At 41.0% G+C, this 12,622-nt stretch overlaps 1 protein-coding gene across 3 annotated transcripts in view; it reads left to right on the top strand.

Annotated features, from left to right (window-relative positions):
- Positions 1-10,889, top strand: part of atp2b1a (ATPase plasma membrane Ca2+ transporting 1a) — a 42,457-nt gene extending 31,568 nt beyond the window's left edge. Inside the window, exons 13-22 of one of the 3 annotated variants that reach the window (XR_013500981.1) lie at positions 594-773; positions 861-948; positions 1,032-1,138; positions 1,312-1,503; positions 3,192-3,405; positions 3,492-3,703; positions 3,842-3,949; positions 5,601-5,789; positions 7,919-8,346; positions 9,152-9,239. Coding sequence is in view for 2 of the 3 variants with exons in the window: in XM_078242931.1 (XP_078099057.1) it covers positions 594-773; positions 861-948; positions 1,032-1,138; positions 1,312-1,503; positions 3,192-3,405; positions 3,492-3,703; positions 3,842-3,949; positions 5,601-5,789; positions 6,434-6,523; positions 9,152-9,529 (1,758 nt within the window). In the remaining variant the exon portion in view is untranslated. Of the gene's footprint in view, positions 1-593; positions 774-860; positions 949-1,031; positions 1,139-1,311; positions 1,504-3,191; positions 3,406-3,491; positions 3,704-3,841; positions 3,950-5,600; positions 5,790-6,433; positions 6,524-7,918; positions 8,347-9,151 lie in introns of all 3 variants that reach the window. The other 2 variants (XM_078242931.1, XM_078242932.1) reach the window with 2 other exon arrangements.
- The last annotated feature ends 1,733 nt before the right edge of the window (positions 10,890-12,622 follow it).

Below are 12,622 nucleotides of genomic sequence, written 5' to 3'. Positions count from 1 at the left end.
CTCTGGGACATGTTTTCATGCTAATCGAATGAGTTTGGAGCTTTAACGAGGCTACCACGGACCGCTGGTTAGCTTACAATGCTAGTATTTGGGGCATGGGGACACTCAAATTAAATCGCTATTTAATACCACTAAAAAGGCTCGAAATATCACCACACTTTAACGTTAGCATAATTAGGGTCCCTAAATGTGAACCGAAGCAACGTTGTAAGTGTACATATAGTTTATTAAAAAGATAGATTATAAAGACAGTCACGTTCATGTTTACTTGCGGGAGCCATCTTGGAAACCAGTCATGACTAGTCGAACGCCATGCAGCGTGGAATCTCCATACTGTCTATGGCGATTTAATTTGAGTGTCCCCATGCCCCAAATACTAGCATTGTAAGCTAGTCAGCGGTCCGTGGTAGCCTCGTTAAAGCTCCAAACTCATTCGATTAGCATGAAAACGTGTCCCAGAGAGCGACAGAGTAGGTACACATCAGTTAATAACCCCTAGGTTCGTTTTGCGCCGGAATTGTCCTTTAAATTCAATATCCCCAGTGATATGCAAAACATGTATTTCCACATTAATTGTTTCCGCTATCCTTCAGGTCCCTGACGCCATCAGGAAATGCCAGCGTGCTGGTATCACAGTGCGGATGGTGACTGGTGACAATATCAACACAGCTCGAGCCATCGCCACCAAGTGTGGCATCCTACTGCCTGGAGATGACTTTCTCTGCCTAGAAGGCAAAGAGTTTAACCGAAGGATACGCAATGAAAAAGGAGAGGTGGGCCTCAGCAAAATACTGTACCTCACAGTGACTGTTGAAAATGTACTTTTGGGATTCTATTAGGGTTTTGTCTCATGTTTCTAGATTGAACAAGAACGCATTGACAAGATCTGGCCCAAACTACGAGTACTGGCTCGCTCTTCCCCCACAGACAAACACACCCTAGTGAAAGGTAGTTCTGTTATTCTGGTATGAGTAAAATGTATGGTAAATGTTTTGTTGTTTCATTTTGAAAAACATGTTTTACTCTTCTAGGTATTATTGACAGCACAGTATTAGAAAAAAGACAAGTAGTAGCAGTGACAGGAGATGGTACCAATGATGGTCCTGCCCTGAAGAAAGCTGATGTTGGCTTTGCCATGGTGAGTTTTCTCTGTTTACTATCTTTGACTAAACTAGAGGTTTCCTAAAAGATGCTAACTTGGCCACATCAGTTTATTAAATACAGTCATACTGGTGATGTAGAAACATAAGAATATTAAATGTGTTGTCCTCAGATGCAGGCAGATTCTCGATAATCTTTTTTTGTCTCCAGGGCATTGCTGGCACAGATGTAGCCAAGGAGGCATCTGACATCATCCTGACTGACGACAATTTCTCCAGCATCGTCAAGGCTGTCATGTGGGGCCGCAACGTCTACGACAGCATCTCCAAGTTCCTCCAGTTTCAGCTAACTGTCAATGTGGTGGCTGTCATCGTAGCATTTACAGGAGCCTGCATCACACAGGTTAGCACCAACAGAGTCTGTTTCACGTTGATTAAAAAAAATAAAAGGTCGGAGTCTGGTATAATTTCGGAAATATAGAAACGTGCTGTGCACCTTCAAACTGGTTGTATTTTGTCTCTTAAAGGACTTTTCATTGAATTTCCTCATGCATTCATTCAGAGTTTTTCCCTGAGTGAGAATGGTCCTTTGGGAGGATACGTATTAGGTTGGGGTCTGGGGGTCCAACCCCAGGAGATTTTGAGCGTCAAAGACTTAATTTCCTGCATTCTGATACATTTTTAGGCACCAAGTTATGATGAAAACGTCTTTATTTATATCAAGGAAAAACAAAATTCTGGTGGCAGGTAATAATTCAAAATATAAAATATAATGGAATATAATGCAGTAAGTACTACACTTGAGTCACAAAGTCCAGTTTGTTTAATTAATAACTTACTAATTGACGGTAACTTTCCCCCCAAGGAGCACTTTTTTTTTTTTTTGCTTGTAAGCTGAAAAATGTATGAGTGACTTACATGAACTGTTATTAGCCTACTGTTGTAGCTCATTTGTACAATAATACGTTATGAATTGTACGGTTTTCTAATTTGAAATACATTCAATTGATTAATAAATTATTAGTTGAATATACAATAGTGTAACTGTGGATTAATTGTAGTTTAACTGCCACTCTTACGTGAACGGGGCGCAGCAGAGTCTCTCTGCAGCGGGATGAAACCGCCTCTGCAGCTTTGCAGGGAGTCAGGTCAGTGCCGGTAAAGCGGGCATAACTGTGGTTTTCCTGCATACTACCGTACGGTTTGCATCAGGTGTTAAAACCAACTGTACGAAAACACAGAACTGGACCAATTTTTTAACCGGTTATGAAAACGTCTCCATTTAATACTGATGCCATCAGATGGCAGCGCAGCCCGCCGCGGATAGACAGCAGTCGGAGCTCGTCCGTCAGCGCCGCCGGACCCCTGGGGCAGCATGGTAACAGTGAGAGTCCTGTATGATCCCATTAGCGCGAGCTTCACAGCGGAGCGTTCAGGTCCAGTCAAAACAATGCAGCTTTTGGCTTATCAGCGCTATGTGTAAAATATAGCAGCTGTGGAGGAGAGGGATGCTGGCTGCTGAAAATCAGACGTTTTAGTTCCCGTGATTTTTCTTTGGCGCTGGCTATAAACCTCTTTGTTGGGGGGGGGGGGACGCCAAAACTTTCTCTATGCAGGAAAAACCTAGGCATCAGAAATAATAAGCACTTGTGAAATTCCTAAATGATTTTTTGAATTCTATCTTTTGCTGTCAACATGAGCTGTGCTCTACAGCCCAATGCAGTGATTTAAATACAATATTGCAGATCTATATTAAATATTTAATAAATGCATCAGACCTATTTGTGTTTAATTCAATTAACATCCTGTCCTGCCACCATAACTTTAAATTTTTATACCATTTCCATGTGTACGGAAACCAAATGGCTGACAAGGGCATACTTTTTTTTCCCCCCACGTGCAATTTGGTTCCTGTTAGTTGAAATATCTCTAATAGATGCTCGGAATAACCCACCTATCACTGTCACACATACTGTAAAATCTCACTCATTCCCCTCTTCTCAACTAAATTTGTTCTCTTTCTTTCTCTCTCTCTCTCTCTCTCTCTCTCTCTCTCTCTCTCTCTCTCTCTCTCTCTCTCTCTGCCTCCAGGACTCTCCACTGAAAGCAGTACAGATGTTATGGGTCAACCTCATCATGGACACCTTTGCTTCACTAGCCTTGGCCACAGAGCCCCCTACAGAAGCCCTGCTGCTAAGGAAGCCATATGGCCGTAACAAGCCTCTCATCTCCCGCACCATGATGAAGAACATCCTGGGTCAGGGAGTGTTCCAGTTAGTCACCATCTTTACTCTGCTCTTTGCCGGTAAGAAGCTGCTCTAGGTCATTGTGCATTTCCTGGATAAATGTATCCATTTATTTTAACACATTCTCTCTTGACTCTTCCTGTAGGAGAGAAGTTCTTTGACATTGACAGCGGCAGGAATGCACCTCTCCACGCCCCGCCTTCTGAACACTACACCATTGTCTTCAATACATTTGTACTGATGCAGCTTTTCAACGAGATCAATGCCCGCAAGATCCATGGTGAAAGGAATGTCTTTGAAGGCATCTTCAACAACCTTATCTTCTGTAGTATTGTCTTTGGTACCTTCATTATCCAGGTAAAGTAGACTTGAGACTTCTGTGGCTAACTTTTGTGCTTGGTGACTCATGTTGGGAAAAAAGACTCAGTCCCACGAGAATGTTAAATCTCAATGTTTGCTCTCTAATTAATTCCACCTCTCTTCCTGCCCCTCTAGTTCGTCATAGTGCAGTTCGGTGGGAAGCCGTTCAGCTGCGTGGCTCTGACCATCGACCAATGGCTGTGGTGCACTTTCTTAGGCTTTGGCTCTCTACTATGGGGACAGGTATGATGTGACTATACAGCTGAGCTTCACCTTCAGTTGGCCCATAGGACAAAGCTATGGTATGACACTGCCCCCCTGTGTTGGAGTTGGGGTAGTGGTTGTCTAAGGGTGACAGTATGTTCTACTGCTGTGAAGAGATGGGTAAACTCCCGAAGTCAACATGAATAGTAAATCAATTTTGAACAGGTTATATGGTGTAGTTATATTGCATAGTACATAGCTTCAGTTAAGCTCATCTGAATTTTTCACAATGTCAAGGACCTTTTTACATTGATGAAATCTTTCTTTCTTTTTTCTTGTCAACAAAACTAATATATACATTTTTTATCTATGTATTTATATTTTTAACAATTTAAAAAGAAATGTATTTCAACTTTTAGATCTGAGTTATGTGGAGTATATTATTTGAGTTTTTTTGCCTTATTGTGGTTAAAAAAAAAAAAATTGTGTGTTTGTAATTTCTGACAGTGAGATATTGAGGGTTGAGATTGCTCACCACTGATGAGTCAGAGTCATAATGAATGTTTGATGTAATTCTAGCTTGCTCTGACTGCCCACACTCATTCTGCAGAGCAGTGCACATAATGTGTCATTATCTTCTCTCGTCAATTCATCAAGACTGGTGTCGCCAACGTTTTTTTGACAAGACCCAAATAAGCAGGGCTGTGCTGAGTGGCTATAAATTCAAAGAGCTGACAGTTGTAGAACTGAAAGGTGGCTGTGATGTAGCAAGACCAAGATTATTGGTTCCAAACCAGATTGTCCAAAGGAGGGTCCTCCTGCCTTTGCCATTAATCAAGGTGCTGCTCTTCTCGTGCTAAGTTGTTGCTGCCCTCTGTTTTTAAATAGGATGTATTTTCTATAGGTTATTAATAAAAGTCTAACTTAACTTTACTGTATGCATTAAGCAAGTTAGCAAATTAAGGTCAGCTATTGTGAGTTCAACATTGTTTTACCCTGTTGTACACTTAATTGCTGGGGTGAGTTTGAAATATGTAGGACTGCAACTAACTAATTATTTTCGTTATCAATGAATCTGCCAATTATTTTCTTGATTAATAGAATAATCGTTTGTCTATAAAATGTCAGAAAATTAAAAAAGGAAAAAAAAAGTCCCATCATAGGCCAAGGTGGCAACTTTATATTGCTTTAAGTAACTCACCATTTCTCCATAACCCAAAATATATTCAGTTTACAGTCACTTGTGACACAACATCAACGATCCTTTAGTCATTTCTCATTTGAGAAGCTGAAATCAGAGAACGTTTTGTATTTTTGCTTGAAAAATGACATTTGAGCTCTAATTTGATCTATCGTTCTTTTAACATGATGAAATACTTGGTTAGGATGACTTACAACATCATCATCATCAGCTTTTAGTAACTCAGTTCCAAAAGTGTGGTTATCTATTAAGTCTGTAACTTCACTGTTGGATAGGCTTGGAGACGCTGAGCCAATCGAATGACGTCAAACTGACTCACATCGAGCTTTGGCAGGGCAGCTAATTTTCAGGGTCACTGGCTGCTTAATGTCCGTGATGTACCCAGAAACATGGCTCGTTCTGCCATTAATGAAATGTCACTTTGCCATGCTGAGGAGTGTGACATTATCATAAGTCAGTACTGCTCATGTAAATCCTAATGTCTTCCAGGTAATCTCTTCAATACCCACCAGCCGCTTAAAATTCTTGAAAACGGCAGGCCATGGCACCCAGAAAGAGGAGATCCCAGACGAGGAGCTAGACGAGCTTAGCGACAATGATGAGATTGACCACGCTGAGCGGGAGCTTCGCCGAGGCCAGATCCTCTGGTTCCGAGGCCTCAATCGCATCCAGACTCAGGTAACAATCCACAGACCTTCCCGCGCACCACCGAGCACGGCACCCAACACCAAGGGAATCAAAAGCCATAAACCCTTTAACTCTCTGTTGCTCTTCCAGTTTAAAATCTATGTTTTGTTCTTTCTCTCGGCATTCCTAAAGAATGGCTCGTGCCCTAAACACAAAAGCCTTTCCTCTATTTATTTTTCCTGTTCTGCTGCTGAACTTAAGCAGGTTCCTATGCCTACTTCTGACTCGGTCTGAATCTGTCTGCTAAAACGAGACTAGTTTGAAGGTACTGATGAGAAGCAAGTGAATTGGATTGAATGGTAAGCACAATAGAACAGTGGAATGTTCCAAGAGCATTGGCATGGCTATAGCTGGAAGTATGGAAGGATTCGGCAGAAAAAACAAAAGTGTGAAAGTGAGGTCAGCGCTTCCTCCGATCAGTGCCTTTAAAACCCAACATCCCCTTTTCCCTCTCTCTTTTGACTATAATGCCTAAATCCAATTTCCAAGTGTCGTTTTTTTTCTTTTCTTTTTTTTCTTCTATGGTTACTGGTGCCTTTTCTTTATTTTTCTCTCTCTTTTTTTCTCTCCTCTGGCTGTATTGTGTTTTATTTCCTCTGGGGCTTTCTCCTGTCACGCTGTCTGATTTTTTCCAGATGGATGTAGTGAGTGCGTTCCAGAGTGGAACTTCCTTTCAGGGGGCTCTAAGGCGGCAGGCCTCCAACTCCAGCCAACAACAGCACGATGTAACCAATGTTTCTAGCCCTACACATGTAGCCTTTTCTGCTACTACCACTACTGCCACTGCCGCCAACACCGCTTCTGCCACTGTGGGGTGTGAGTGCGTGTTCTCCTCTAGTGCATGAGACCTTTTTTTTTTCCTTTTCTCTTCTGTTCTTCTAACATCTTCTTCTCATTTAACGTTGACACTTACTGTCTCATTTCTCTCCTAATGCCCCCCCCCCTGTTTTCTTCTTAAAAAAAAATACACCAAAAATACCACATCTTCCATATTGCTTTGATAACACTGCTGTATGTGTGTGTATATATATATATATATATATGTATATATGTACCCTGTAACCAGGTCGCTTCTAGTGTCAAGGTGTTTTCTCTGTGTCATCATGTTTTGCTTCTGCTTCAGTCTCAGAAATGTAAAGGTTTTACTGATATTTCGGGGGGGATGATGTGTATCTGCTCTTTGATAAAAATTCAATTCTGCATTGATCGTCACCAGGTTTGTCTGCAGCTGCCTCCGTCTGCTCTGTGCCCCTTTAGCACCCATGGGTCTGTGTCGCAGCTCTCTAGTCCCTAGTCGGGTAAATGTTTTGAGTATACGCCCATGATCACGGCCTAAAACAATAGAGACAAACCATGACATGGACCTCTGTGAGACATTGTATCCGAGTGTCAGTGGGTGTCAGTGAAGTAATGACCTTTTCTTCTCCAGCTGTGGCCGTTTCTGGGAGTTTGTTGTGGAAAAAAAGAGGGTGTGTGAAGAGAGGGGGAGCAATAGCACCCTATAGTTGAGGAGCAGCTGCAGTTGATATGAGCGTTTGTTGGTGTGTTTGGATACAAGGCTGTGCATAGTTTTGAAAGGTCTGACAGCGTTCGTGCCTGTCGTCCATTCAGAGTAGAAGATCACTGTGTCGAGAGCGGACACGGATCATTTGAGGATGGTATTTCCTCCTGACTGTGCCCTTACAAGAACTGTGTGGCTGGCTGTTGACTCTTTTTGTCTTTCAGATCTTCCCAGGCAGACCATCTGACCAGCCGTGGATTTTAAATGTCTACCAGATGTCGCGAAAAGAGCTTAATGGAATAAATGACTGTGCTCTTGAATGTAAACATATGGGACTTTCCCAGACCAATTTACAGCAGATCCCATGTTTTTTTCCCCCTGGCATTCTGAAAAATGATGCAATGCTGCAGTAATGTTTAGGTCTGTTGTCTCAGGTGGGACCTGACGGGTGCTTCCCTTCTAAACTCTTACCGTTTCCTTTCAGGTTGTTCTTCAAAAGAGTTGGAACGTTTCTTGAAGTCTTTTTGTGAATACTTGTTTGTTGGCAGAATATGTCCACCTGGCAATGTGTTGCTTTAAACGAATGAATACCACTGACTCCCCACATATTCTTCTTTAGATTCTGTGAAATGTGTCATGGGCTATACTCAAAGGTTTACTACCATTGAACACAAGGTAGCGCCGCGCTCTGCATGGGTTCAAAGTCTCTGGTCTCGTTTGTGAGTTTTTTCTCTTTGTGCTGTTTGACATGTACACCAGCTTGTAGACATGCTTGGCTGCCGCAGCTTTTTTTTTTACTCCACAAACATAAGCTGTAACTGACCACCTCTTTCTTTCTTTCTTTCTTTCTGTCTCTATCTATTCCTCTGCCTTTTTCTGTCCCTCTCTTTCATTCTTTCTCTTCCTGTCTTTGCTTTCTCTCTCCTCACTCTTTCCTAAGCATGTCCAACAAAAGAAAACTGTCCAGCCTCTGTCCCTTTTTCTCTGGTAGAACAGCATTCCTCTTGTCTCTTGGTTTCCTTTTGCATTTTGATTAATCAAACACAGGCAAGTGTTTACTGGAATACTACTACTGTACTCACACAAAAAAAAAATCAACATTTATAGAATTGGGTTTGACACTGGTTTGTACCCTTCCAAAGACATGAATTTTAAGAATAGTTTTTCTACAAGCACAGAGTCAAGTATGAGGTCTGTCTCCACTGGATGCAACTCAAGTTTTCCACTTCTGTGAAACACTTTTATTTTAATCAACACTGCGATCTGAACTGGCTCTTTACAGGCTCGCATTCCAGTCTATCACACACTACTGCAACCTGAAGCCTTTTTACGGCTCAAGTCTAGCTCATGCTTTTACTTGTAGGCATTAGCATGAGGTTTTCTCCATCAGATTTAAATTCAGCGACATGTCCACATTTTGATTACTGTACTGTATATTGGGTACTCTAGAATAAATATACAGGCAGGACAGAGGGTTACTTGGAGAAACAGGAAGGGACACACAGACAGAAGCGAAGATGAAATGAATTGAACAGCTCGTGTTTACACTTTTCGGCCAAACTAGTATGAACTTTTAGGTGTTTTCAGGGCCAACATAGTCTACTCTAGACAACTTATAGTTAGCTGGTATTACAAGTTGTGAATTTGCGACTCAACATAACTGCACACCTGCACGAGAGTTTCCCCCTCACTGAATTTGTTTCCCCTTAAACTCGCCTATTATTGACCAAATAAAACCTGCGCCCTCAGTTTTGAACTGTGTTGTTATCCTGGTGTTTAAATTCAAAACGCATATGTATCATTACTGAATGTGACTAAATGACTGCTCCCTGTCCCTTCTCCCTCCCTCCAGATCCGGGTGGTGAATGCATTCCGCAGCTCCATCTCCCTCTATGAGGGGCTGGAGAAGCCCGAGTCGCGATCATCAATCCACAACTTTATGACCCACCCTGAATTTCGGATTGAGGACTCTGAGCCCCATATTCCCCTCATAGATGACACTGACGCAGAGGACGACGCCCCCACCAAGCGCAACTCTGCAAGCCCCCGCAACACCACGCCCACGCCACCCTCGCCCACCACCGTTGCCCCCACCACGCCGGTCTCTCCCTCCCCAAACCAGAACAATAACGCTGTGGAAAGCAGTAACCACCTCGTCCCAGAGGGCCCCAAATCAGGAACCCTCTCGGCCCCAGGGAGCCCCCTACACAGCCTGGAGACCTCCCTTTGATCTGACCCCGCGCCACGCCTCACCACCACTTTTCTACCCGCCACCAAGGAGCTCAACTCAGACAAAACGAACGAACACTTGCAGAAGAGAGACGAAGGGCTAAGAGGAGAGCGGAGTCTTGTGTGAGCTTGGCTTTGGCTGGACTAAAAGAACAGCAAACATTCAGAGGAATGTACGGCTTGGTGTGGATGCTTTGGTCTTCTTTTATTCTAGGTTCTTATTAATACCCCGCTGCAACACAAGGACTGTCTTCACCCCTCCCTCCTTGGTAACTTTTGTTTTTCTCTGTAAACAAGGGGTGATTATAAACTCAGATTGAAAGTGACCTGTTTTTAATATTCTATTATTATTATTATTATTATTATTATTATTTTCATTGAGATGGGGAGGTCCTCCTCCTGGCTTGAAGATCGTCTGTAAGAATTATGAAAGAACCTTTAGCTTCTCTTTTATCTGAATGGTGTTGTATATTTATCTCTTTGGCCCTTGCTCATTCAAAACTTATTTCTGCTCCATTGGCTGTTAATATTTTGAGTTATTTATGTTTTTGGAAAAAGCAGGTCTGTTTACAAAGTTTGTAGATACTTTTTTTCTGTTTGTAGGCAAAAGAGCTTCCTGATGTATGATGCAGAAAACTGGGACAGAATAAAAAATGAATGAGAGGATTATTTCAGATACTGCTGTATTTTCAGGAAAAAGGGTGTTTCTATTGAAACTTAACTATTTTTGCCTGCAAGTTTTGTTATATATTTGTAGATAAATGTAGAATCTTCTAGCCAAACCGATAAACACTAAGGCTTGTATAGAAAAAGGTCCTCCGGGCGAGGTGTTTTCACAGGAGACGGGACGGGAAAGACAATTAGGGCCTCTGTCCAATAACTGCTATAAATATTTACTTCTTCCATTTCTTCGATAGTTTTCATGTGCACAAAACCTTCTGGAGTTCTCTTTTAATTCATTATGTTGTGTTCAAGGATTTCCACATGTTGAAAGGTTCACTTATTAAAGGGAGTTGAGAAAAGAATCTGGTCCTGTATTTAGCAAGCATCTCAGACTGACACCTAGAATTATGCTGAAACAAAGTCTTACCTCGAAGTTGGACATGAGGTCCTTATGAAGCCTCCTACAGTGGCTTCCAGCAGGAAGTAGTAGTTCTCTCTTTAGATTGTTGTGGTTTTACACCACTAGCGTACTGTAAAATGGAAAATGTCTTCTTGTAGTAGTTATTAGTTGCGTTCAAAAGAGGCCGATCCAGATTATTTGATGCAGGAAAAATGTGTGCGTATATGACTAATATATGCATGTTAAGGCTACAAAATTTGTTTTTGCCAAAGCTCATAAAACACTAAAAAGACTTAAAGTTCATTTGTTGTTGTTTTTTTATGACCACTTGAGTTCAAAGTAACGCTGTATTCAGCCAGTGCGCCTATTTATTTTTCAGTAAGAAGTTCATATAAATGTGCCTTGGCTACAATAACAATTTAGACAATGCTTTGTCCCATCATTGGCCATCTGCAGGTGACTCCTCACAGATGAACACTGTTACTCTGCTAGCTGAACGTAGGACCTCAGTCTGATCATTCTGGGCCAGTTGTGACTGATTCTCTCTCTCTGGATGCTTGATAAATATGGACCCTGGTCAACTTTTTTATTATAATTGGTGTGTTTAATTTTAGTATTTTTTCTCAGCAAAACCTTTGCCCCCTACCAATGTACAATATTGACATTTGTTTACTCAGGCATAGAAAAAGTATTTCATTAAAAAAAAAAAAAAAGGAATCTATAAAGAACCTTAAAACTTCAGATTTTGTGTATTTAGATAGTGAAACATTGTATTGGTTAAAAAAAAAAAAAAGCAAGTGAATTATTTTCATATTTCATTCAGTCTTTTAAGATCATGCCTTAGGAAAAACTTAATTTTACTCCTGCAAGTTCTGTTTTGTTGACATTTTGAAAATCAAAAACAGAGGGGGGAAAAAAGTTTGTTTTTTTTTGTTTTTTTTCCCCATCAACCCTGTCCATAAGACTCCTTTCACCATGGATAAATGTTGCCACATTTGATTTGTTTGTAAAATATTTTTGACACCTGGTGTACTGGAAACGCTATAGAATTGGACATGTGCATTTTTCAAGAATAAAGACTAGGCATACACTGGTATATATCTGCACAGGGTACTTTATTTCATAGCGTTCCTTGGGGAAAAATAATTTTGATACAAATCATAATAAAAAGTGTACCTTTGTATTTTTATGAAAATACTGATGATACCTTTCATCGTACTAAACCAATTTTGGATGATTTGACACCAATCACGTTATATGGGGAGGGTTTTGGCCACTAAAATATGTGTTGTTCTGGAATATTCATCTCAGGGTGCAATTGGTGTAAAAGAGAGAGCAAGCCTCTTTTAGTTTGTATATTACCACACTTAATGAAATGTTTAGGACGGTGCTTGTCAACCACACAGGATGACTCGGGCAGCAGGCTGCAGATTCTTCTTGCAGCCTTCTGGCCATCTTCACCTGAAGGGCTGTGGACAGGGGAAGGAAGTGGAGATGTTAAATCGCAACGTTCTCTGAGGAAATACTTTGTTTTACTTTGTTTTACAGATGACAAAATAGCAGCTAGGATTGCATACAAAGTGAGAAATTGAAAAGGCAGAATCCATGTAAGGAGTTTGTTCTGTAGCTTCTTCCTGTAATGGGAATGAATGTTTTTCCATCTGTTTTATGGATTATTATTTTTTTATCTTTTAACATTTGGAAATAAAAGTACTTCATGTCTGTTTATCTTGAGCATTTTAAATGGATATCGTGATTGGATTTACATTTGAAACTTGTCGAGTAATGTGTATGGTTTTTAAAAATAAAAAAATGTATTTAGCCTAACTGCAGGGCCATGTTTTTCATTTACCATGCAGTATTTATGGAATGTTATGCATTCAAATGTGGTCTATTACATTGCTGCAGGCAAGCAAATGTGTTGCAGAAAATCTCGGACTTGAGTGATTGAGGGGACACAAGAAAGCTGCTTTTCTGCATAATTAATAACCATTGGATTCTAGCTAATGAATAGAAGAGCCAAATCACAAA

Source organism: Sander vitreus, chromosome 23 (assembly GCF_031162955.1).
Source record: "Sander vitreus isolate 19-12246 chromosome 23, sanVit1, whole genome shotgun sequence".
Lineage (NCBI taxonomy): Eukaryota > Metazoa > Chordata > Actinopteri > Perciformes > Percidae > Sander > Sander vitreus.
Note: the sequence above shows the minus strand (reverse complement) of the source record. Positions and strands in the feature narration are given on the sequence as shown.